At 49.8% G+C, this 25,810-nt stretch overlaps 2 protein-coding genes across 7 annotated transcripts in view; one reads left to right on the top strand and one right to left on the bottom strand.

The window, feature by feature from the left end:
• The window catches only part of slc11a2 (solute carrier family 11 member 2), a 58,441-nt gene extending 47,214 nt beyond the window's left edge, over positions 1 to 11,227 (bottom strand). The window contains exons 1-4 of one of the 5 annotated variants that reach the window (XM_081357010.1): positions 11,071 to 11,161; positions 9,790 to 9,917; positions 8,062 to 8,120; positions 641 to 753 (exon numbers count right to left, since the gene is read on the bottom strand). In XM_081357010.1, the coding sequence (XP_081213136.1) occupies positions 641 to 753; positions 8,062 to 8,095 (147 nt within the window). In that variant the 5' untranslated portion in view covers positions 8,096 to 8,120; positions 9,790 to 9,917; positions 11,071 to 11,161. Of the gene's footprint in view, positions 1 to 640; positions 754 to 8,061; positions 8,121 to 9,789; positions 9,918 to 10,800 lie in introns of all 5 variants that reach the window. The other 4 variants (XM_081357012.1, XM_081357011.1, XM_081357013.1 and 1 more) reach the window with 4 other exon arrangements.
• A 996-nt stretch (positions 11,228 to 12,223) lies between these two features.
• mettl1 (methyltransferase 1, tRNA methylguanosine) overlaps positions 12,224 to 25,810 on the top strand; it is a 53,586-nt gene continuing 39,999 nt past the window's right edge. Inside the window, exons 1-2 of one of the 2 annotated variants that reach the window (XM_081357056.1) lie at positions 12,224 to 12,532; positions 17,116 to 17,234. In XM_081357056.1, coding sequence (XP_081213182.1) covers positions 12,453 to 12,532; positions 17,116 to 17,234 — 199 coding nt within the window. In that variant the 5' untranslated portion in view covers positions 12,224 to 12,452. The remainder of the gene's footprint in view (positions 12,533 to 17,115; positions 17,235 to 25,810) is intronic. The other variant, XM_081357057.1, reaches the window with a different exon arrangement.

Raw genomic sequence — 25,810 nt, 5'->3', positions numbered from 1 at the left:
GTCAGGTCTCGGTTCGGATCTTGAGTTGGGTCAGGTCTCGAGTTGGGTCAGGTCTCGAGTTGGGTCAGGTCTCGAGTTGGGTCAGGTCTCGAGTTGGGTCAGGTCTCGAGTTGGGTCAGGTCTCGAGTTGGGTCAGGTCTCGAGTTGGGTCAGGTCTCGAGTTGGGTCAGGTCTCGAGTTGGGTCAGGTCTCGAGTTGGGTCAGGTCTCGAGTTCGGTCAGGTCTCGAGTTCGGTCAGGTCTCGAGTTCGGTCAGGTCTCGGGTCGGGTCTCGGTTCGGGTCTCAAGTTCGGTCAGGTCTCGGGTCAGGTCTCGGTTCGGGTCTCGAGTTCGGTCAGGTCTCGGGTCAGGTCTCGAGTTCGGTCAGGTCTCGGGTCAGGTCTCAGTTCGGGTCTCGAGTTCGGTCAGGTCTCGGGTCAGGCCTCGGTTCGGGTCTCGAGTTCGGTCAGGTCTCGGGTCAGGTCTCGAGTTCGGTCAGGTCTCGGGTTCGGTCAGGTCTCGGGTTCGATCAGGTCTCGGGTCAGGTCTCGGTTCGGGTGTCGGTTCGGGTCTCGCGTTTGATCAGGTCTCGGGTTGGTTCTCAGGTCGGGTTTCAGTCCGGGTATCGGTTCGGATCGGGTGTCGTGTGGGATCTCCTCTACCTTCGCTCGGTCATCCTCCGGGATGGGGACCTTCTCCTCGAAGTATGTGGAGACCGGCTGATCCTGCGGGAGAGGGGACACGGGACTGTAGAGGCCCGGCTCCTGCGGGCTCTCTGAAACACACACACACACACACACACACACACACACACACACACACACACACACACACACACACACACACACACACACACACACCAGAGAGAGAGGAACAAACGGGTCAGAAAGACTGAACCTTTAGATGAGGCAGAAACTCTCACACTTCAGTCACATGACCCTCAACACACAAACTCAAATTAAGACTCAAACATCCTGCAGTTAAAGATCCTCTTGATTGTCCTCACGCATTCATGAGCCAGAGATATGATCAGATCTCCTGTAATATAATCTCTCATTTCCTTCCACTGACATCATCAAACCCAAAACTGCCCAGAAAGCAAATAACATTTTAGTGTTGGTCTTAACTCATGACAAGACACGTACATTATGTAATCAGACAATAATGACAGCATATACTGTACATTTATACATTATAATTCCAGTTCTTTTTAAAGTAATACACGTTACCTAACCCTAACCCTGTACACTGTAAACCCGTACTGCTCAGAGATCTTTAGTACAGCAACCATCGCTCTAGGGCTCACGAGATGATAATATTCTAAAAGTATTTGTAAAAGAAAATGAAGATGTATGTTTTATAGGCATTACTGCGTTTAACACGTGCAAAAAAAAAAAAAAAAAAACACCTGCAAGGCCTGGAAGAGATTGCAAACATAAAACCATTAATGTAATGTAACTAGTTACTTTTTAAGGGAATCACCATTATTGAAACGCATTACTTTTAAAAGTCCGCTTCCCAATGCTGTGTAGAGTGTGGAAACAGCAGAGCAAGCCGAGTCACTGAGTTCAGAAGAGGATATGACTCTCCATAAACCTGGACATCACGAGAGCAACGTTCATCATAAACACGAGGAAACTACCCTGATGACTTCCTCTCAGTTACGACAGCCATTCATAAAACTCACTTACACACACAGCAATAATACATCTACCAGTCACACACTCACAGACACCGTACATCCATCAGATCATCAGAGAAACAGGCCAGAGTCAGTGTTTTAAACCAGTTTAATCTTCTTTAATAAAGACATCTGATTAACTGGTCAACACTGGTTTTCCTGTGGTTTAGAATCATTGACCTGCACTGAAACTCATTCAGGAGACATGCGTGTGTGCTGACGTCATGTGTGTTAGGAGACATGCGTGTGTGCTGACGACATGTGTGTCAGGAGACATGCGCGTGTGCTGACGTCTTGAGTGTCAGGAGACATGCGTGTGTGTGCTGACGTCATGAGTGTCAGGAGACATGCGTGTGTGTGCTGACGTCATGTGTGTTAGGAGACATGCGTGTGTGCTGACGTCATGTGTGTTAGGAGACATGCGTGTGTGCTGACGTAATGTGTGTCAGGAGACATGCGCGTGTGCTGACGTCATGTGTGTTAGGAGACATGCGTGTGTGCTGACGTAATGTGTGTCAGGAGACATGCGCGTGTGCTGACGTCATGAGTGTCAGGAGACATGCGTGTGTGTGCTGACGTCATGAGTGTCAGGAGACATGCGTGTGTGTGCTGACGTCATGTGTGTCAGGAGACATGCGCGTGTGCTGACGTCATGTGTGTCAGGAGACATGCGTGTGTGTGCTGACGTCATGTGTGTTAGGAGACATGCGCGTGTGCTGACGTCATGTGTGTCAGGAGACATGCGTGTGTGTGCTGACGTCATGTGTGTTAGGAGACATGCGTGTGTGTGCTGACGTCATGTGTGTCAGGAGACATGCGTGTGTGTGCTGACGTCATGTGTGTTAGGAGACATGCGTGTGTGTGCTGACGTCATGTGTGTCAGGAGACATGCGCGTGTGCTGACGTCATGAGTGTCAGGAGACATGCGTGTGTGTGCTGACGTCAAGTGTGTTAGGAGACATGCGCGTATGCTGACGTCATGCGTGTTAGGAGACATGCGCGTGTGCTGACGTCATGCGTGTTAGGAGACATGCGCGTGTGCTGACGTCATGTGTGTTAGGAGACATGCGCGTGTGCTGACGTCATGCGTGTTACGAGACATGCGCGTATGCTGACGTCATGCGTGTCAGGAGACATGAGCGTGTGCTGACGTAATGTGTGTCAGGAGACATGCGCGTGTGCTGACGTCATGTGTGTCAGGAGACATGCGTGTGTGTGCTGACGTCAAGTGTGTTAGGAGACATGCGCGTGTGCTGACGTCATGTGTGTTAGGAGACATGCGCGTGTGCTGACGTCATGCGTGTCAGGAGACATGCGCGTGTGCTGACGTCATGTGTGTTAGGAGACATGCGTGTGCTGACGGTCACGTGTGTCAGGAGACATGCGCATGTGCTGACGTCATGCGTGTCAGGAGACATGCGCATGTGCTGACGTCATGCGTGTTAGGAGACATGCGCGTGTGCTGACGTCATGTGTGTCAGGAGACATGCGTGTGTGTGCTGACGTCATGTGTGTTAGGAGACATGCGTGTGCTGACGGTCACGTGTGTCAGGAGACATGCGCATGTGCTGACGTCATGCGTGTCAGGAGACATGCGCATGTGCTGACGTCATGCGTGTTAGGAGACATGCGCGTGTGCTGACGTAATGTGTGTCAGGAGACATGCGCGTGTGCTGACGCCATGCGTGTTAGGAGACATGAGCGTGTGCTGACGTCATGTGTGTCAGGAGACATGCGCGTGTGCCGACGTCATGCGTGTTAGGAGACATGAGTGTGTGCTGACGTAATGTGTGTCAGGAGACATGCGCGTGTGCTGACGTCATGTGTGTCAGGAGACATGCGTGTGTGTGCTGACGTCATGTGTGTTAGGAGACATGCGTGTGCTGACGGTCACGTGTGTCAGGAGACATGCGCATGTGCTGACGTCATGTGTGTCAGGAGACATGAGTGTGTGCTGACGTAATGTGTGTCAGGAGACATGCGCGTGTGCTGACGTCATGTGTGTCAGGAGACATGCGTGTGTGTGCTGACGTCATGTGTGTTAGGAGACATGCGTGTGCTGACGGTCACGTGTGTCAGGAGACATGCGCATGTGCTGACGTCATGCGTGTCAGGAGACATGCGCGTGTGCCGACGTCATGTGTGTCAGGAGACATGAGTGTGTGCTGACGTAATGTGTGTCAGGAGACATGCGCGTGTGCTGACGTCATGTGTGTCAGGAGACATGCGTGTGTGTGCTGACGTCATGTGTGTTAGGAGACATGCGTGTGCTGACGGTCACGTGTGTCAGGAGACATGCGCATGTGCTGACGTCATGCGTGTCAGGAGACATGCGCGTGTGCCGACGTCATGTGTGTCAGGAGACATGAGTGTGTGCTGACGTAATGTGTGTCAGGAGACATGAGCGTGTGCTGACGTCATGTGTGTCAGGAGACATGCGCGTGTGCCGACGTCATGTGTGTCAGAAGACATGAGTGTGTGCTGACGTAATGTGTGTCAGGAGACATGAGCGTGTGCTGACGTCATGTGTGTCAGGAGACATGCGCGTGTGCCGACGTCATGTGTGTCAGGAGACATGAGTGTGTGCTGACGTAATGTGTGTCAGGAGACATGCGCGTGTGCTGACGTCATGTGTGTCAGGAGACATGCGTGTGTGTGCTGACGTCATGTGTGTTAGGAGACATGCGTGTGCTGACGGTCACGTGTGTCAGGAGACATGCGCATGTGCTGACGTCATGCGTGTCAGGAGACATGCGCATGTGCTGACGTCATGCGTGTTAGGAGACATGCGCGTGTGCTGACGTAATGTGTGTCAGGAGACATGCGCGTGTGCTGACGCCATGCGTGTTAGGAGACATGAGCGTGTGCTGACGTCATGTGTGTCAGGAGACATGCGCGTGTGCCGACGTCATGCGTGTTAGGAGACATGAGTGTGTGCTGACGTAATGTGTGTCAGGAGACATGCGCGTGTGCTGACGTCATGTGTGTCAGGAGACATGCGTGTGTGTGCTGACGTCATGTGTGTTAGGAGACATGCGCGTATGCTGACGTCATGTGTGTCAGGAGACATGCGTGTGTGTGCTGACGTCATGTGTGTCAGGAGACATGCGCGTATGCTGACGTCATGCGTGTTAGGAGACATGCACGTGTGCTGACGTCATGCGTGTTAGGAGACACAATTATTGAAACACATTACTTTTAAAAGTCCGCTTCCCAATGCTGTGTAGAGTGTGGAAACAGCAGAGCAAGCCGAGTCACTGAGTTCAGAAGAGGATATGACTCTCCATAAACCTGGACATCACGAGAGCAACGTTCATCATAAACACGAGGAAACTACCCTGATGACTTCCTCTCAGTTACGACAGCCATTCATAAAACTCACTTACACACACAGCAATAATACATCTACCAGTCACACACTCACAGACACCGTACATCCATCAGATCATCAGAGAAACAGGCCAGAGTCAGTGTTTTAAACCAGTTTAATCTTCTTTAATAAAGACATCTGATTAACTGGTCAACACTGGTTTTCCTGTGGTTTAGAATCATTGAGCTGCACTGAAACTCATTCAGGAGACATGCGTGTGCTGACGTCATGTGTGTTAGGAGACATGCGTGTGTGCTGACGTCATGTGTGTTAGGAGACATGCGTGTGTGTGCTGACGTCATGTGTGTTAGGAGACATGCGCGTATGCTGACGTCATGCGTGTTAGGAGACATGCGCGTGTGCTGACGTCATGTGTCTTTAGGAGACATGCGTGTGTGCTGACGTCATGTGTGTCAGGAGACATGCGCGTGTGCTGACGTCATGCGTGTTAGGAGACATGCGTGTGCTGACGTCATGCGTGTTAGGAGACATGCGTGTGCTGACGTCATGCGTGTTAGGAGACATGCGCGTGTGCTGACGGTCACGTGTGTTAGGAGACATGCGCGTGTGTTGACGTCATGAGTGTTAGGAGACATGCGCGTGTGCTTACGGTCACGTGTGTTAGGAGACATGCGCGTATGCTGACGTCATGCGTGTTAGGAGACATGCGCGTGTGCTGATGTCATGCGTGTTAGGAGACATGCGCGTATGCTGACGTCATGCGTGTTAGGAGACATGCGCGTGTGCTGACGTCATGTGTGTTAGGAGACATGCGTGTGTGTGCTGACGTCATGTGTGTTAGGAGACATGCGCGTGTGCTGACGTCATGCGTGTTAGGAGACATGTGCGTGTGCTGACGGTCACGTGTGTTAGGAGACATGCGCGTGTGTTGACGTCATGTGTGTTAGGAGACATGCGCGTGTGCTTACGGTCACGTGTGTTAGGAGACATGCGCGTCTGCTGACGTCATGTGTGTTAGGAGACATGTGCGTGTGCTGACGTCGTGCTGACGTCATGCGTGTTAGGAGACATGCGTGTGTGTGCATGCGTGTGTGTGAGTGAGTGAGTGAGTGAGTGAGTGCTGACGTCATGCGTGTCAGGAGACATGCGTGTGTGTGCTGACGTCATGTGTGTCAGGAGACATGCACGTGTGCTGACGTCATGCGTGTTCGGAGACATGCGCGTGTGCTGACGTCATGTGTGTTAGGAGACATGCGTGTGTGTGCTGACGTCATGTGTGTTAGGAGACATGCGTGTGTGTGCTGACGTCATGTGTGTCAGGAGACATGCGTGTGTGTGCTGACGTCATGCGTGTCAGGAGACATGCGTGTGTGTGCTGACGTCATGCGTGTCAGGAGACATGCGCGTGTGCTGACGTCATGCGTGTTAGGAGACATGTGCGTGTGCTGACGTCATGCGTGTTAGGAGACATGCGCGTGTGCTGACGTCATGCATGTTAGGAGACATGCGTGTGTGTGCTGACGTCATGTGTGTTAGGAGACATGCGTGTGTGTGCTGACGTCATGTGTGTCAGGAGACATGCGTGTGTGTGCTGACGTCATGCGTGTCAGGAGACATGCGTGTGTGTGCTGACGTCATGCGTGTCAGGAGACATGCGCGTGTGCTGACGTCATGCGTTTTAGGAGACATGTGCGTGTGCTGACGGTCACGTGTGTTAGGAGACATGCGCGTGTGTTGACGTCATGTGTGTTAGGAGACATGCGCGTGTGCTTACGGTCACGTGTGTAAGGAGACATGCGCGTGTGCTGACGTCATGTGTGTTAGGAGACATGTGCGTGTGCTGACGTCGTGCTGACGTCATGCGTGTTAGGAGACATGCGTGTGTGTGCATGCGTGTGTGTGAGTGAGTGAGTGAGTGCTGACGTCATGCGTGTCAGGAGACATGCGTGTGTGTGCTGACGTCATGTGTGTCAGGAGACATGCGCGTGTGCTGACGTCATGCGTGTTAGGAGACATGCGCGTGTGCTGACGTCATGCGTGTTAGGAGACATGCGCGTGTGCTGACGGCATGCGTGTCAGGAGACATGCGCGTGTGCTGACGTCATGCGTGTCAGGAGACATGCGTGTGTGTGCTGACGTCATGCGTGTCAGGAGACATGCGTGTGTGTGCTGACGTCATGCGTGTCAGGAGACATGCGCGTGTGCTGACGTCATGCGTGTCAGGAGACATGTGCGTGTGCTGACGGTCACGTGTGTTAGGAGACATGCGCGTGTGTTGACGTCATGTGTGTCAGGAGACATGCGCGTGTGCTTACGGTCACGTGTGTAAGGAGACATGCGTGTGTGTGCTGACGTCATGTGTGTCAGGAGACATGCGCGTGTGCTTACGGTCACGTGTGTAAGGAGACATGCGTGTGTGTGCTGACGTCATGTGTGTCAGGAGACATGCGCGTGTGCTTACGGTCACGTGTGTAAGGAGACATGCGTGTGTGTGCTGACGTCATGTGTGTCAGGAGACATGCGCGTGTGCTTACGGTCACGTGTGTAAGGAGACATGCGTGTGTGTGCTGACGTCATGTGTGTCAGGAGACATGCGCGTGTGCTGACGTCATGCGTGTTAGGAGACATGCGCGTGTGCTGACGTCATGCGTGTTAGGAGACATGCGCGTGTGCTGACGCCATGCGTGTCAGGAGACATGCGCGTGTGCTGACGTCATGCGTGTCAGGAGACATGCGTGTGTGTGCTGACGTCATGCGTGTCAGGAGACATGCGTGTGTGTGCTGACGTCATGCGTGTCAGGAGACATGCGCGTGTGCTGACGTCATGCGTGTCAGGAGACATGCGCGTGTGCTGACGTCATGCGTGTCAGGAGACATGCGCGTGTGCTGACGTCATGCGTGTCAGGAGACATGCGCGTGTGTGTGTGTGTGTGTGTGTGTGTGTGTGTGTGTGTGTGTGTGTGTGTGTGTGTGTGTGTGTGTGTGTGTGTGTGTGTGTGTGTGTGTGTGTGTGTGTGTGTGTGTGTTGACGGTCACGCGTGTCAGGAGACAGGATGTGATGCGTGTCTCACCTTCCAGCACGTCCCCGTCCCGTTCAGTCTTCATGAGCTCCAGGAGTATGTGTGTCAGACTGAAGGACAGAAAACACACACGGGTCACACACAGACAACAGTTCTACTGCAGAAATAAACATATTATTATTACTATTATAATTGAGGCGTGTTGCATATGCTGTGGAGGAACGACAAACTGTGCCTCAGTTAAACTACAGATCCTGTTCAGCATTTTATTACATTAACTTCTTAATTACCTAATCAAAAAAATACTTGAGTGAAACACATTTACTGAAGTATTTAAAAGCAAACACTTTTCTTAGCTTTTTTTTTAATTAAGATTAATAATTTTAAGATTCTCATTTCATCTCAATTATTGAGAAAGATGATGTATGAGATGCACAAACATTTAAATCTTCATAAAATTGTAAAAATCCAACAGAACTCAAATCAAGCACAGATTCCCTAAACTAGTGAAGTATAACAGAGAACTATTACTCAAACGCTTCTCAGCCGCTGCGCTAATAAACTAACACTACTAACACTAACATCAAACTTCTGAAATAAAAACATTAATTATTGCATTTGTCATGTATGATGTTTGTGTGTTTTAAGGGAAACTCCTGCACGGAATAAAACACACACGAACACGACTGAGATCCTTTAAGCTCAAAATCCCACAGGAAAAGCTTTTCCCATCAGAACCACCAATTATAGCAGTAACTGAAGCTCCTGTGAAACCCAGGAAACAGGGAACGTTCTGGGAAGATTCCCTCACACTCATCCACACGTTCCTACAGTAACGTTAAGAGAACGTCTGTTTAAAGTAATCTGGTCTTTAATAATGTTTCTTCCTGAAACATTTTAGTTGGATGTTTGTGAAACTTGTTTAAATGTTGCTACTTGTTTCAGAGCGTTCAGAGAATGTTTAAAAGTAGCGTTCGCGTGTTTGAAGAATGGAATGTGTCCTTCATGTTCGTTCACATTACAAAGAAAACACATTTTAAAAAACGTTCAGAGAATATTCAGAAACAATGTATGCATAACTTAGTGGGAACGTTAGCAAAACATTCTTTGAACATCTTTCAGTTCAGAGGAAACAGAGAGAGAGAGAGAGAGAGAGAGAGAGAGAGAGAGAGAGAGAGAGAGAGAGAGAGAGAGAGAGAGAGAGAGAGAGAGAGAGAGAGAGAGAGAGAGAGAGAGAGAGAGAGAGAGAGAGAGAGAGAGAGAGAGAGAGAGAGAGAGAGAGAGAGAGAGAGAGAGAGAGAGAGAGAGAGAGCTGGGTGTGTCTGTGCCGTTGGGTTTATCACAGAACTCTCTCGCTGCTCTTCACAGATTAAACAGTGTGTGTGTGTGTGTGTGTGTGTGTGTGTGTGTGTGAGAGAGAGAGAGAGAGAGAGAGAGTGAGTGAGTGAGTGAGTGAGTGAGTGTGTGTGAGAGAGAGAGAGAGAGAGAGTGTAAGAAGTGAGTGAGTGAGTGAGTGAGTGAGTGAGTGAGTGAGTGAGAGAGAGAGAGAGAGTGTAAGAAGTGAGTGAGTGAGTGAGTGAGTGAGTGAGTGAGTGAGTGAGTGAGTGAGAGAGAGAGAGAGAGTGTAAGAAGTGAGTGAGTGAGTGAGTGAGTGAGTGAGAGAGAGAGAGAGAGTGTAAGAAGTGAGTGAGTGAGTGAGTGAGTGAGTGAGTGAGTGAGTGAGTGAGTGAGTGAGTGAGTGAGTGAGTGAGTGAGTGTGTAAGAAGTGTGTGTACTCACAGCCTAACTCAACAGTAGATCACTGGTCAGATGAAGAACAGCACTGAGTGCCACAGTGAGTGATGTCATTCATTCAAGTGAAGGATTCTGGGAAACGGAGGAAGCGCTCGTGGACTCGGCTGTTTAATCTGTGAAGAGCAGCGAGAGAGTTCAGTGATAAACCCAACGGCTCTCACTCACTCACTCACTCACTTCACTTCAATTCAATTCAATTCAATTCAATAAAGCTTTATTGGCATGACAAAAATACATTTGTATTGCCAAAGCATCAAAACAGCATAGAAAACGATTTTGAACATTTAGTAAAGAAAATAATAATAATAATAATAATAATAATAATTCAATTAAATAAAAATAAAAAATAAAAATAGTAGAACAGTTTATGAACATTTCAAAATTATGTGAACAATTTAGAATTCAGCGTGTAAGTGTTTGTGTTGTGTACGAGCGCGTGTGTGTGTGTGTGTGAGAGCGCATCTCTCTCTCTAACACACACACACACTAGACGAACATCTGAAGTTATGATCACAGCGCGATTATGAACCAAACAGCAATATTACACAATCATAAGAGTGCAGAAGTGAAGGACACAATGTTGCAACTCCAGTGTTTCCCTCAGTGAACACCAACATCCTCAGCTGTGTGTCTGTGTGTGTGTGTGTGTGTGTGTGTGTGTGTGTTCAACACATAATGTGCTTTTATAAATCAATATTCACGCTATAACGCATAAATCCCATAAACTCCTCTCATTAGTCGCTACACTGACGGACACTCTTAAGGTCATGAGTGCACTTAACGACGAGCTGCGGAGTAACCCTGACGGTCAACATGTACTTACTAGCGTTAGGGTTAGGGTTAGGGTGTTGACTAGGGTTAAAGTGTTGTCTAGGGTTAGGGTGTTGTCTAGGGTTAGTTGCTTGAAATTACACAGTATTAACAGTTACTACTACAGTAAATAAAGTCACTTGTGTAACTGCGTCGCCATAAACTAAAGTGTTGCCTTCCTCTTACTCTATTATTCTCCCACAAACTGCTCATCTTCATATCCTCGGCTTATCATTTCGCGCATACAAATTGTTAATTAAGTCCTTACAAACTTTGCTTAGATTTCATTGCCAATATTTTCACACAACCGAGCAGAACTTCAGCTGAAGCCGCGCTCCCTTTAAGAGGACTCATTCATCGACATTCCCCTTCCCTCGCCGATCGCGCCAGTCTGAGGAACACACACTAAACATCATGATTTCATCGACGTGACACTGAATCAACACACTCACTCACAGTACAGTCTCCCGATGAAGATGAAGATGAAGATGAAGAGAAGACCCGCTCAGTCCGCAGGCATGAGGACGCGAAGGTGACAGCGAGTGACGACAGCAGCGAGACGTTTCAAAATAAGAGTCCGGACACCACGTGGAGTCACGTGTCAGTTCAGCGCTTCTCTACAGAGACAATAAAGTTAATTATTTATTTTAAAGTCACCATGAAATCAAAATTGACAGTTCGTATTTTATGGAATATTGCAGTATTTATAATAAATGATTTATCCGTGCGTATCATTATTTTTTAAAACTTGTTTTAATGTGCTCTCCCAATCTTTAAAGTCAGCATGTGTTCATGTCACGCCATGTCGTAATTACAACTTGTAAACTGGGAATTTTCCGAGATCTCCCACTTGTACCACATGACTGCTGCAGATTCATATTGGTTTTGATAGTATCGCCATAGAAATAATAAATAAAAAATAATAAGTAAACATAATTTTAAATTCGAGGACTGAACATTATGTGTTGTCATCTCGTGAAACACTGACATGAACTGAACGAATACAAAACTAACCCTTCGTCAGGTTAGGCTCCATATTGAATTCAATGCAGATGAAAATGAGGAATAGACATGTACTCTTATTACAACGGCGCACACTATAAAGCTCATAGATCATGTCATTTCTGTTTTTTTTTTTTTTCAGAAAGATGTTTTGTCAGCTGAACAATCGCTATGTTGTTAAACAACCGTCCAATCGACTGAACCCGCTGTAATTCTGTTCCTCCACACACTTGTTTTCATTCCTATTAAAAATTAAATATTTGTGACTCCGACAGAGAAATGTGGGCGGGGCTTGAGTGTGTCTGTGGGGAATTGATTGGCTGGTTGGATGGTTGTGGTTTTCTATTGGCTGATCTCCTGTGAGTGACAGGTTGCCCCGCCCTCGTCATCAGAGATGCTGCAAGAGGAACTTATTCTGATTCAACATTATTAACACAATAATGATGTGTGCACCCATAAATCATGTAGAATAAACACTGCAATATTCCATAAAAAATAAGAATTGTCCATTTTGATCTTATGCTGACTTTAAAAGGGTGCAATGCTATGTTTCTAAGGGAAATGTGATTATTTAGATGTAGTTTTCGTGTCTCGCTCCATCACAGTAGTTTCAGAGGCTGGTTTACAGAGTCTCCAGCAGGGGGCAGCAGGCGCGCGGCCGAGGCAGCGCGCGCCGCCGAAGAAGACCAGTGTCGCACGTGGGGTCAGAGAGTGAAGTCAACACGAGATTATTGTGACTAACCTGAGACTGTATAACCCGTGACTTTACTGTATAATCTGAGACTGTATAACCCGTGACTTTATAACCCGAGACTGTATAACCCGTCCGGAACACTATGAGTGTGTCGATGCCCCAGAAGCGCTATTACCGGCAGCGCGCGCACTCCAACCCCATGGCCGACCACACCTTCCAGTAGTAAGTGTGTGTGTGTGTGTGTGTGTGTGTGTGTGTGTGTGTGTGTGTGTGTGTGTGTGTTAGTCCGGTGTGCCCGCAGGAGATGGACTGGGCTCAGCTTTACTGTGTGTGTGTGTGTGTGTGTGTGTGTGTGTGTGTGTGTGTGTGTCAGGGCAGGGGCGGATCTAGAAAAATATGTATACGTGGTGGCGAGAGGGGGGCAGGAATTTTTGAGGGGTGCAACATATGGCAGAGGTATATATACTGAATTTAATCACAGTTTGATGAGAAATAGTATGTACACACTACAAAAGGGCACAGGCTGCTATTTACAAACTCATACAGACAAACCTAATCTCATGCAATCAGTGTCTTGCATTTGAGGTTTCATGTGAAACAGTTCACATTAGGAATAAGTGAGCATACAATGTGATCTCACTTAATAGAGATAGAAGTATGATAGAAGACACAGGAGTGTGAGAGGGGAAGCAACAGTTTTCGACTGTCAGAGAGTTGCAGCGTTAGTACAAGAAGACACTAGACGAAGAGAAGCTTACCCATGAAGCTCTATGGACTGGGCGGTACTAAAGTGAGCATAAATACACTGTGGAAATAAATGGGTCACGGCACTCAAACAAGGTACTAATCACTTTTATTGTTTACTCAGAACACACATTGTCCACATTTGTCCCTCAGTAACTTGAATATTTCTGACAGATGAGGTCTTTACTGAGAAACTGATGAGAAATACAGTACAGTACACTAACACTAGAGTTTCTTCTCCACTAACTAGAGTTTCTTCTCCAATCTCCACTGACCTGAAAATAAGTCAAATAAAAATACATTTAGCTCCCAGTCTGAAAAAGTACAAAAACAGTTTGTGAGTAGGTTCATACAGGCCGTTTCTGGACAGTTTTATACAAAAGAAGAAACATTATAAAACAACAACAATAACAACACTGCTTCATGTTGATTTACACCATTTACAAACTACGCCTTTCCTCTTCATTTCTGTGAGATTCAAAGTAACTTTACAATGTTTTCCTTGACAGATGTTGTATCAGTATTAGCTTTTGTAGCCGACTTCACACAGAACAAACGTCAGAGCTAACTATAGGCCTATGTATAGTTAACGAAATAATGTTTTCAACCTGATTTTTATCATCTCTAAATCAGCATCGCGACTATGCTAGCACTGTGCTTTCATTATGATTTCATATCTTGATAGAGTTAATCCGTTGTCTCCTCTTTCCTCCTGTGTCTCCTTCCCTCGCGCCGCGCCGCTCTGCCGTCCTCTCGGCTCACTGTCGTCCTCTCGCTGCTGCGCTCACTGCCGTCCTCTCGGCTCACTGTCGTCCTCTCGGCTCACTGTCGTCCTCTCGCTGCTGCGCTCACTGCCGTCCTCTCGGCTCACTGTCGTCCTCTCGGCTCACTGTCGTCCTCTCGCTGCTGCGCTCACTGCCGTCCTCTCGGCTCACTGTCGTCCTCTCGGCTGCTGCGCTCACTGTCGTCCTCTCGGCTCACTGTCGTCCTCTCGGCTCACTGTCGTCCTCTCGGCTCACTGTCGTCCTCTCGGCTGCTGCGCTCACTGCCGTCCTCTCGGCTCACTGTCGTCCTCTCGGCTCACTGTCGTCCTCTCGCTGCTGCGCTCACTGCCGTCCTCTCGGCTCACTGTCGTCCTCTCGCTGCTGCGCTCACTGCCGTCCTCTCGGCTCACTGTCGTCCTCTCGGCTCACTGTCGTCCTCTCGCTGCTGCGCTCACTGTCGTCCTCTCGGCTCACTGTCGTCCTCTCGCTGCTGCGCTCACTGCCGTCCTCTCGGCTCACTGTCGTCCTCTCGGCTGCTGCGCTCACTGTCGTCCTCTCGGCTCACTGTCGTCCTCTCGGCTCACTGTCGTCCTCTCGGCTCACTGTCGTCCTCTCGGCTGCTGCGCTCACTGCCGTCCTCTCGGCTCACTGTCGTCCTCTCGGCTCACTGTCGTCCTCTCGCTGCTGCGCTCACTGCCGTCCTCTCGGCTCACTGTCGTCCTCTCGGCTCACTGTCGTCCTCTCGCTGCTGCGCTCACTGCCGTCCTCTCGGCTCACTGTCGTCCTCTCGCTGCTGCGCTCACTGTCGTCCTCTCGGCTCACTGTCGTCCTCTCGCTGCTGCGCTCACTGCCGTCCTCTCGGCTCACTGTCGTCCTCTCGGCTGCTGCTCTCACTGCCGTCCTCTCGGCTCACTGTCGTCCTCTCGGCTGCTGCGCTCACTGCCGTCCTCTCGGCTCACTGTCGTCCTCTCGGCTCACTGCCGTCCTCTCGGCTCACTGTCGTCCTCTCGGCTGCTGCGCTCACTGCCGTCCTCTCGGCTCACTGTCGTCCTCTCGGCTGCTGCGCTCACTGCCGTCCTCTCGGCTGCTGCGCTCACTGTCGTCCTCTCGGCTGTTGCGCTCACTGCCGTCCTCTCGGCTGCTGCGCTCACTGCTGTCCTCTCGCTGCTGCGCTCACTGCCTCTCGGCTCACTGTCGTCCTCTCGGCTGCTGCGCTCACTGCCGTCCTCTCGGCTGCTGCGCTCTCGGCTCACTGTCGTCCTCTCGGCTGCTGCGCTCACTGCCGTCCTCTCGGCTCACTGTCGTCCTCTCGGCTGTTGCGCTCACTGTCGTCCTCTCGGCTGCTGCGCTCACTGCCGTCCTCTCGGCTGCTGCGCTCTCGGCTCACTGTCGTCCTCTCGGCTGCTGCGCTCACTGCCGTCCTCTCGGCTCACTGTCGTCCTCTCGGCTGCTGCGCTCACTGTCGTCCTCTCGGCTGTTGCGCTCACTGCCGTCCTCTCGGCTCACTGTCGTCCTCTCGGCTCACTGTCGTCCTCTCGGCTGCTGCGCTCACTGCCGTCCTCTCGGCTGCTGCGCTCTCGGCTCACTGTCGTCCTCTCGGCTCACTGTCGTCCTCTCGGCTGCTGCGCTCACTGCCGTCCTCTCGGCTCACTGTCGTCCTCTCGCTGCTGTGCTCACTGCCGTCCTCTCGGCTCACTGTCGTCCTCTCGGCTGCTGCGCTCACTGCCGTCCTCTCGGGCTGCTGCGCTCACTGCCGTCCTCTCGGCTGCTGCGCTCACTGCCGTCCTCTCGGGCTGCTGCGCTCACTGCCGTCCTCTCGGGCTGCTGCGCTCACTGTCGTCCTCTCGGCTGCTGCGCTCACTGCCGTCCTCTCGCTGCTGCGCTCACTGCCGTCCTCTCGGCTGCTGCGCTCACTGCCGTCCTCTCGGCTGCTGCGCTCACTGCCGTCCTCTCGGGCTGCTGCGCTCACTGTCGTCCTCTCGGCTGCTGCGCTCACTGCCGTCCTCTCGCTGCTGCGCTCACTGCCGTCCTCTCGCTGCTGCGCTCACTGCCGTCCTCTCGGCTGCTGCGCTCACTGCCGTCCTCTCGGCTGCTGCGCTCACTGCCGTCCTCTCGGCTGCTGCGCTGCGTTCACTGCCGTCCTCTCGGCTGCTGCGCTCACTGTCGTCCTCTCGCCTGCTGCGCTCACTGCCGTCCTCTCGCTGCTGTGCTCACTGCCGTCCTCTCGGCTCACTGTCGTCCTCTCGGCTGCTGCGCTCACTGTCGTCCTCTCGGCTGCTGCGCTCACTGCCGTCCTCTCGGCTGCTGCGCTCACTGCCGTCCTCTCGGCTGCTGCGCTCACTGCCGTCCTCTCGGGCTGCTGCGCTCACTGCCGTCCTCTCGGCTGCTGCGCTCACTGCCGTCCTCTCGGGCTGCTGCGCTCACTGTCGTCCTCTCGGCTGCTGCGCTCACTGCCGTCCTCTCGCTGCTGCGCTCACTGCCGTCCTCTCGCTGCTGCGCTCACTGCCGTCCTCTCGGCTGCTGCGCTCACTGCCGTCCTCTCGGCTGCTGCGTTCACTGCTGCTGCGCTCACTGCCGTCCTCTCGCTGCTGCGCTCACTGCCGTCCTCTCGGCTGCTGCGCTCACTGCCGTCCTCTCGGCTGCTGCGTTCACTGCTGCTGCGCTCACTGCCGTCCTCTCGCTGCTGCTCTCACTGCCGTCCTCTCGGCTGCTGCGCTCACTGTCGTCCTCTCGGCTGCTGCGTTCACTGCTGCTGCACTCACTGCCGTCCTCTCGGTTGCTACGCTCACTGTCGTCCTCTCGGGCTGTTGCACTCACTGCCGTCCTCTCGGCTGCTGCACTCACTGCCGTCCTCTCGGCTTCTGCATTCACTGCCGTCGGACAGTGGAGATTTCTTTTAGGGTGGCATTTGCCAACCTAAGCCACCCCGGTAGATCCGCCCCTGGTGTGTGTTAGTCCGGTGTGCCCGCAAGAGATGGAATGGGCTCAGCTTTACCGTGTGTGTGTCTGTGTGTGTGTGTGTGTGTGTGTCTGTGTGTGTGTTAGTCCGGTGTGCCCGCAAGAGATGGACTGGGCTCAGCTTTACCGTGTGTGTGTCTGTGTGTGTCTGTGTGTGTGTCTGTGTCTGTGTCTGTGTCTGTGTGTCTGTGTGTGTGTTAGTCTGGTGTGCCCGCAAGAGATGGACTGGGCTCAGCTTTACCGTGTGTGTGTGTGTGTGTGTGTGTGTTAGTCTGGTGTGCCCGCAAGAGATGGACTGGGCTCAGCTTTACCGTGTGTGTGTGTGTGTGTGTGTGTTAGTCCGGTGTGCCCGCAGGAGATGGACTGGGCTTCGCTTTACCCGCAGTTCTTCCGCGAGGGAAACGGGAGCGCGCAGGTGGAGTTTGCGGACATCGGCTGTGGATATGGAGGACTTCTGGGTAATCTACACTTATTTCATATGTCTGAGAAAATATATAAATGTATATTGATAAAATATATTGGCCCATTTTATTTTAGAGAGTGTGTGGTTCAGTACCAAACTTCCCCACAAAGACAGAAGTTTGTATGGCCAGCAGTCGAACACTGGGAGAGCCAGCTCATTGCTGGAGGAGGTGTGAATGAGGCCAGCAGGGGGCGCTGTTCACCCTGCGGCGTGTGTGGTGTGTGAGGGCAGCAGGGGGCGCTGTTCATCCTGCGGTGTGTGAGGCCAGCAGGGGGCGCTGTTCAACCTGCGGTGTGTGAGGGCAGCAGGGGGCGCTGTTCACTCTGTGGTGTGTGAGGGCAGCAGGGGGCGCTGTTCACCCTGTAGTGTGTTAGGTGTGTAAGGCCAGCAGGGGGCGCTGTTCACCCTGCGGTGTGTGAGGGCAGCAGGGGGCGCTGTTCACTCTGTGGTGTGTGAGGGCAGCAGGGGGCGCTGTTCACCCTGTAGTGTGTGAGGTGTGTGAGGCCAGCAGGGGGCGCTGTTCACTCTGTGTTGTGTGAGGCCAACAGGGGGCGCTGTTCACCCTGTGGTGTGTGAGGGCAGCAGGGGGCGCTGTTCATCCTGCGGTGTGTGTGGTGTGTGAGGGCAGCAGGGGGCGCTGTTCACCCTGCGGTGTGTGTGGTGTGTGAGGGCAGCAGGGGGCGCTGTTCACCCTGCGGTGTGTGTGGTGAGTGAGGCCAGCAGGGGGCGCTGTTCACCCTGCGGTGTGTGAGGGCAGCAGGGGGCGCTGTTCACCCTGCGGCGTGTGTGGTGTGTGAGGGCAGCAGGGGGCGCTGTTCACCCTGCGGTGTGTGTGGTGAGTGAGGGCAGCAGGGGGCGCTGTTCACCCTGCGGTGTGTGAGGGCAGCAGGGGGCGCTGTTCACCCTGCGGTGTGTGTGGTGAGTGAGGCCAGCAGGGGGCGCTGTTCACCCTGCGGTGTGTGAGGGCAGCAGGGGGCGCTGTTCACCCTGCGGCGTGTGTGGTGTGTGAGGGCAGCAGGGGGCGCTGTTCACCCTGCGGTGTGTGTGGTGTGTGAGGGCAGCAGGGGGCGCTGTTCACCCTGCGGTGTGTGAGGGCAGCAGGGGGCGCTGTTCACCCTGCGGCGTGTGGTGTGTGAGGGCAGCAGGGGGCGCTGTTCACCCTGCGGTGTGTGTGAGGGCAGCAGGGGGCGCTGTTCACCCTGCGGTGTGTGTGGTGTGTGAGGGCAGCAGGGGGCGCTGTTAATCCTGCGGTGTGTGGTGTGTGAGAGGGCAGCAGGGGGCGCTGTTCACCCTGCAGCGTGTGTGGTGTGTGAGGGCAGCAGGGGGCGCTGTTCACCCTGCAGCGTGTGTGGTGTGTGAGGGCAGCAGGAGGCGCTGTTCACCCTGCGGTGTGTGAGGGCAGCAGGGGGCGCTGTTCACTCTGCGGTGTGTGTGGTGTGTGAGGGCAGCAGGGGGCGCTGTTCACCCTGCGCTGTGTGCGGTGTGTGGTGTGTGAGGGCAGCAGGGGGCGCTGTTCACCCTGCGCTGTGTGCGGTGTGTGGTGTGTGAGGGCAGCAGGGGGCGCTGTTCACCCTGCGGTGTGTGCGGTGTGTGCGGGCAGCAGGGGGCGCTGTTCACCCTGCGGCGTGTGTGGTGTGTGAGGGCAGCAGGGGGCGCTGTTCACTCTGCGGTGTGTGTGGTGTGTGAGGGCAGCAGGGGGCGCTGTTCACTCTGCGGTGTGTGTGGTGTGTGAGGGCAGCAGGGGGCGCTGTTCACCCTGCGGCGTGTGTGGTGTGTGCGGGCAGCAGGGGGCGCTGTTCACCCTGCGGCGTGTGTGGTGTGTGCGGGCAGCAGGGGGCGCTGTTCACCCTGCGGCGTGTGTGGTGTGTGCGGGCAGCAGGGGGCGCTGTTCACCCTGCGGCGTGTGTGGTGTGTGCGGGCAGCAGGGGGCGCTGTTCACCCTGCGGCGTGTGTGGTGTTTGAGGGCAGCAGGGGGCGCTGTTCACCCTGCGGCGTGTGTGGTGTGTGCGGGCAGCAGGGGGCGCTGTTCACCCTGCGGCGTGTGTGGTGTGTGCGGGCAGCAGGGGGCGCTGTTCACCCTGCGGCGTGTGTGGTGTTTGAGGGCAGCAGGGGGCGCTGTTCACCCTGCGGCGTGTGTGGTGTGTGCGGGCAGCAGGGGGCGCTGTTCACCCTGCGGTGTGTGCGGTGTGTGCGGGCAGCAGGGGGCGCTGTTCACCCTGCGGCGTGTGTGGTGTGTGAGGGCAGCAGGGGGCGCTGTTCACTCTGCGGTGTGTGTGGTGTGTGAGGGCAGCAGGGGGCGCTGTTCACTCTGCGGTGTGTGTGGTGTGTGAGGGCAGCAGGGGGCGCTGTTCACTCTGCGGTGTGTGTGGTGTGTGCGGGCAGCAGGGGGCGCTGTTCACCCTGCGGCGTGTGTGGTGTGTGCGGGCAGCAGGGGGCGCTGTTCACCCTGCGGCGTGTGTGGTGTTTGAGGGCAGCAGGGGGCGCTGTTCAGTATAGTACAGTACAGTCTAGTATAGTACAGTACAGTCTAGTATAGTATAGTACAGTAGAGTATAGTACAGTAGAGTCTAGTACAGTAGAGTCTAGTACAGTACAGTAGAGCAGAGGCGGCCTTACCTATGTTTCACCCGTTTCAATTGAAACGGGCCCCGCCCTCCAAGGGGGCCCCCAACAGAACAGGAAAATCCCATTCATTTTCTCCCTAGAATATTGATTTTCAGACATAATGTAAAGTGGTCTCCAACACGTACCTCGCGAGAGTAGCTCGTGGCCTGATTGGAGGTAGCTCGCCAAGGGCCGTTCAATATCGCGTCTTTTGCACGCTCAAGTTCATTATTTCAAATAATTGAAGCGACGCGCTAATTTTTTCCAGGCGCAACGAGTCAACATGAAGGATGGGGGTGCACCCAAACTACGGGTGTTTTTTTCATCTCCGTAAATAAATCTTATAGCAGAGCTACAGCAAGCGTTTTTCGGTGGTGGAAATCCATTAGCTATAGAATAGAATAGAATAGAATAGAATAGAATAGAATACCACTATATTGTATTTTATTATTAAAACTTCTTTGTCGTTGTGGAGAGCGCATGGTTGCATAGCATTAGCAACGACAGACGCCACGGGGAAATCGGACAGAATTTTACTATTAATAATAAAAGATAAGCTAATGTGCATTGTAAATGTCAGTATTTTGTCTTTTTTTAATCATTCTTTTTATAAAAATGATTTAAATGCTGAAATATGCGAGGTTTATCTTTATAAAAACTTTTTTGTCAAAACTTTATTTGAACTTGTACATGTTAGTAGATAACATGTTGCAAGACACTCCTTTCAAATTTGGCCATCATTTTTAATGTTACTATTTTAATATTTATGTAAACAAATAGTGCATATTGATGATAAGTTTATTTGTTATTTGCTGGTTTTCGACATAAAACTTGGTGAATTGATTTTATTGTGTAGTATTAGTAGCCTAGGCTACTTTTTGAACAGGATTATGTGATAACCATGCTCATTTTGGTCACTATAATCATGAAATTACATTTTCATACCATTTCATCTCTAGTTATTATGATGCATAAAATCAACAATAATTATGTGTTTTTACAGTATAATAATTTTTATATATATATATATATATATATATATATATATATGTCAATTAAGGGTGACATATATAGGCCTACAATAACTCTTTTAGGTCTAAAACAGTTAGCATAGTTGTTAATATGAGAGTTATGAGACATTATTTAAGAGATTTAATTATTGCATTAGGCCTACACGAGTAGCTCTCGACCACTTTCATTTTAAGTAAGGATTATCACAAATAAACAAAAGATTTTGATGCACGCCATTCATATTAAATTGTATATTCACCAATTCCAGCTAGACGCAGTTAGGACAATTTGATGTATTCCACTTAATACACAATAAAACAATATACTATAAGATTCGTTAACAACGTACCTCCTGGTGTTCTTCTAAAATGAGAGTGAGCCACAAATCCGTGAGTACATTTTACAAACCCGTGGGAACGGATTGTGAAGGCGTGGGCACGGTTTATGAATTAGAGGGTACAGATTGTAAAAACTGAAGGCACTGTTTACAAATCTGAGAGCGCGGATTAGAAACTCGTGGGTACGGTTTATTAATCCGTGGGCACGATTTGTTAAACCGAGGGAACAGTTTGAGAATTCGTGAGTACGGTTTATAAACTGGGCGCACGGATTGCAAAACTGTCGCCACGGATTTTTTTTTATTATTTTTACTCACACAGGTGACTTCCCGGGCTCCGTAATACTTCAAGTTGAGGGGATGTTTGAGCTGTTTGTTTTTTTTAAGTCAGCCCAGACAGCTGAAAATATAGCTACTGCGCAAATCAATTAAGCAGTGATGTTGCCCTGCGTGAAAGGGCGAGGCTTATTCCAACGTAAAACGCTGTATAATTGTATATAGTTTTAATCAAATAAGGTTGGATTATTTCTATGTTGAGCTGCCTGTTCATGAAGCTGAAAGTGCGCGTAGTAAAATAATATGATGCAAACCAACAGGAATCCTTGCTTTTTCTGCTCTATTATGTTTACATTTTATGTGGGCAGGGCCCCATATTAGTTATTGAAACGGGCCCCCAGATGCTTAAGGCCGCCCCTGCAGTAGAGTATAGTATAGTACAGTCTAGTACAGTAGAGTACAGTACAGTCTAGTACAGTACAGTCTAGTATAGTATAGTACAGTACAGTACAGTAGGGATGGGACAATTACTGGTTTTACGATTAACCACGATAAAATGTCCTGACGGTTAGTATTATCGTTTCTAATTTAATTATCATAACAACCGTTTTTGATTATCGTGATTTTGAAAACTCGCGATAAATCCTGTCCAGCCAGAATCAGTTTGACGCAGGTGCGCGCATGCAACATTGTTTTTTGCACGAGAAGACATGGCGGAAGGCAGTGACAGCGCTCGGGAGATTTTTCAGCCATCCAAGAGGACAAAATCTGAGGTGTGGTCGTATTTTGGATATTACAAGAGCCCTGATGGCAATTTAATCGAGGATGGGCACCCTGTCTGCAGATCTCGCAAGAGGAAAATCGCTGCAAAAGGGGGAAATACGTCGAATCTGCTAAGTCATCTTCGTGACAGCCACCCACTCTTATATAGCGAATGCAAGGTAAGTTAACTTTTACCTCAATACCAAAACTAACTTGGGCAAATAATTGGACAAAAAATAATGATTAGAGATTTAATATTTCATTATCTCACTTGTGATTAACGCAAAGCTTCCGCGAAGAAAAGGTTTACAGCAAGTGGCTTTGAGCCATAACGAACAAACATGTTCAAACTATTAAGGGTGATATTTAAGGGATAATGTATTGTATTCATTCACAGTAAACTTTTTTTTTTTTTTTTTTTACCACTGAAAATTTCAGGGACATGAAATATTGAATTGTGATGAATGTTTTTAAGTCTTACCGATTTCTAAATCCATTATGCACGTTACAGTGTACAAAACAATCGTCAAGACAATATGATCACTTCAACAATATTATAGTATTATTTATACTAAATTACTCAGTTTTTGATTGTATTGAAAATCAAATCAGAGACGCAAGACATACATCTGAATGAAACCAGAGATCGCGCCCGCGGTGATTCTAGACATGGAGGCGCGCTGTTATAATGCGTTGCTATTTATATATATATATAACAGTCATTATAAGTATTCTAATAGTTTAGTCACCCTGACCCAACCAACATATTTTGTTCATTTGAAGAGTGTCTGTGTCTGTGTGTGTGCGTGCGTGTGTGTGAGAGAAATGTATTTATTATTAATATTATTGATATTAATAATAACATTCGGTCATACACACAAATGCGTAAGTGAGTGAATATTATTATCATTAATGATAATAATACATTTGCTATTTCTTTGTTTACAGAGTGGGCGTGCAGCAGGCAAACCCAGTGATGCTTCTGGTCCCTTGACTCCCTCACTACAGTTGTGACACAGACACTTGAATTTAAATTTAAGCATTTAAAAGGCAGACTGCTTATGCACCCACATCAAAAAATGCATGAGACCTCACTGCAGCCATTTCATATTTCATTGCAAAGGACATAATGCCATTTCAAATTGTTGAGAGGCCTGGTTTTCTGAGGCTGATGTAGTGTGCTGTACCACACTACAAAGTGCCATCACGAAAATATTTTTCCAAAACTGAAATACCAAACCTGTACAACCAGGTCAAAGCTGCTGTTGTAAAAAATTTAGCTCAAGGAACATGGTTTGCTGCAACTACTGACCTCTGGACTAGTGAAAGCGGTGGTGGTCAACCCTACATAAGCGTCACTATCCATTACCTCACCCCAGACTGGCAACTGGAATCAAACTGCCTCGAAACTCAGTTCTTCCCAGAAGATCACTCAGCTCAAAACATCAGCGAGTTTTTTGAGAACATGCTGGAAGAATGGGGGATCAACAAAAAAGACCTGGTCTGCATAACCACAGACAACGCAACAATCGTGATAAAGGCTTTTGAACATTTTTCAGTAGTGTGGCTTGGGTGCTTTGGCCATAATTTGAATCTGGCCATCTCAAAGGCTTAGAAAATTCAGAAAGTTGAAAAAGCAGTCAAGGCCTTCCGTCATCTGGTCCAGGGCTTTCCACGGAGCTGGAAGAGAAGGCGAGAACTGAGGGAAAAACAAACTGCCCTCAACATGCCACAGAAGGCTCTGATTCATGATGTGGTGACTCGATGGGGATCTACACACAAGATGGTTGAGCGTTTTCTTAGTCAGCAGCAACCAGTCTGTGCAACACTGGCTGGAGAAAGAGGAACATGGCATCTAATGCCCAAGGATACCAAAATAACTGTCATGGAGCAACTGTGCCAGCTCCTCGAACCTCTGAGAAAGTTAACAGATGCACTTGCCTCAGAAACACGAGTAAAGGCCCTTTCACACTGGACGCGATTTTTACGCACGAATAATTCGCGCGATGGTTTTATTTTTTGATCAGCTGTTTGTGTAATGAGTGCTTTCACACCGAACGCGAATGTGCTGCGGCGAAAAAACAACTTTTTTTTGTTTTGTTTCGATGTCGATTTTTTTTCCTTTTGCGGCGACAGAAAAGACTTCAGCCAATCATATACTACAAGGACAATGATTGTGTGGCGTAGCATTGCCAACCAACTCGGTTATGACGACTGTGAGTATGTTGTGTGATAGTTTTAGTTGTTGTATAGTCCTGTGCTGTGTAGGCTAGCAGGCTAAACTACATTTGGGATAGAAAGCTAATCGTCAAAGATAGAGATAGAGACCGTGTTTACGTGGCTCATGTGATGGGTTTTGACGCGAACTATTCGCACACGAACTATTCGCTTTTTCGTTACGCATCCGGTGTGAAAGGGCCTTAACGCTGTCAGCAATCAAGCCTGTCCTGGACCACATGAATTCTGATGTTTTGGAGGAAAGGGACACAGATACATCCCTGACCAAGGAGATGAAAAATTTAATGAGAGAAGACCTCAAAAATAGATACTCAGAGAAGGCAAAGAGAGTCATGAACATGGCTTGTTTCATTGACCCCCGCTTCAATAGGAGCGCTTTAGATGAGTCTGAGGCTTCATAAATTGAAACTGACTGTGTCCAGGAAGCTGTGAAGCTGGGTGCACAAGTCAGGGAAGAGCCACAAAGCACCTCCACCAGCAGCATCGAAAGGGAAAGGCTTAGCCGGGTTGCTGAGTAGGATTACTTCAACAAGGCAGCAAAGAGGTGAAGAGGGTCAGATTCCAACCACTCTAGAAGACAGTGTGAAAGGAGAAATCAAAGTCTACCTGTCTCTGCCCCCAATTCCAGCAGAAGAGGATCCACTGGTGTGGTGGAAGGGCCATATATCAGAGCTGCCTCACCTTGCCAGGGTTGCCAGGAAGCTTTTGTGCATCCCAGCAACCAGCGTGCCATCAGAGAGAGTGTTCAGTGCCAGCGGGCATATTGTCTCTCCTCAAAGAGCACTTCTTAAACCAGACAAAGTAAATATGCTGACATTTTTGCAAGTGAACAAAGATGCATATATAACAGGATGTTAGGTCAGCTGCACTTTTTTCTTTAGAAGAAGAGAACAGACATACAACCAATCATTGCTGTTCAATTGATTTGTTTACATATGATTGTATTGTTGTTACATGATGCACAGATTGCTTTACTTGTGTTGTTTTTATGTGTGCATGTGATGTTCTTATTTAAGGGACTGTTCATTAAAACCTGCACTAGGAAAACTTATACCTCTCAGGGCTCCATGTTAATGTTAATTTAATGTTTATGCTTGAAAAGTGCATATAGCTGCTAATTGTATTTGTTGTTTGTTGATTTTCAAAAAATAAAACTTGTTCAAATGTTTTCAGTGTGTGTATCAGTTCTTTTTGAACATTTCCATCTCATTTTAACAAAACCGTGATAATATTGATAATCGTGATAACTTTGGTCACTATAATCGTGATATAAAATTTTCATACCATCCCATCCCTATAGTACAGTGTAGTATAGTATAGTACAGTAGAGTACAGTCTAGTAT

The sequence above is a fragment of the Scardinius erythrophthalmus genome, assembly GCF_964197995.2.
Source record: "Scardinius erythrophthalmus genome assembly, chromosome: 25".
NCBI classification, from domain to species: Eukaryota; Metazoa; Chordata; class Actinopteri; order Cypriniformes; family Leuciscidae; genus Scardinius; species Scardinius erythrophthalmus.
The sequence above is the reverse complement of the archived record's forward strand: the minus strand, read 5'-3'. Positions and strand labels throughout refer to the sequence as shown.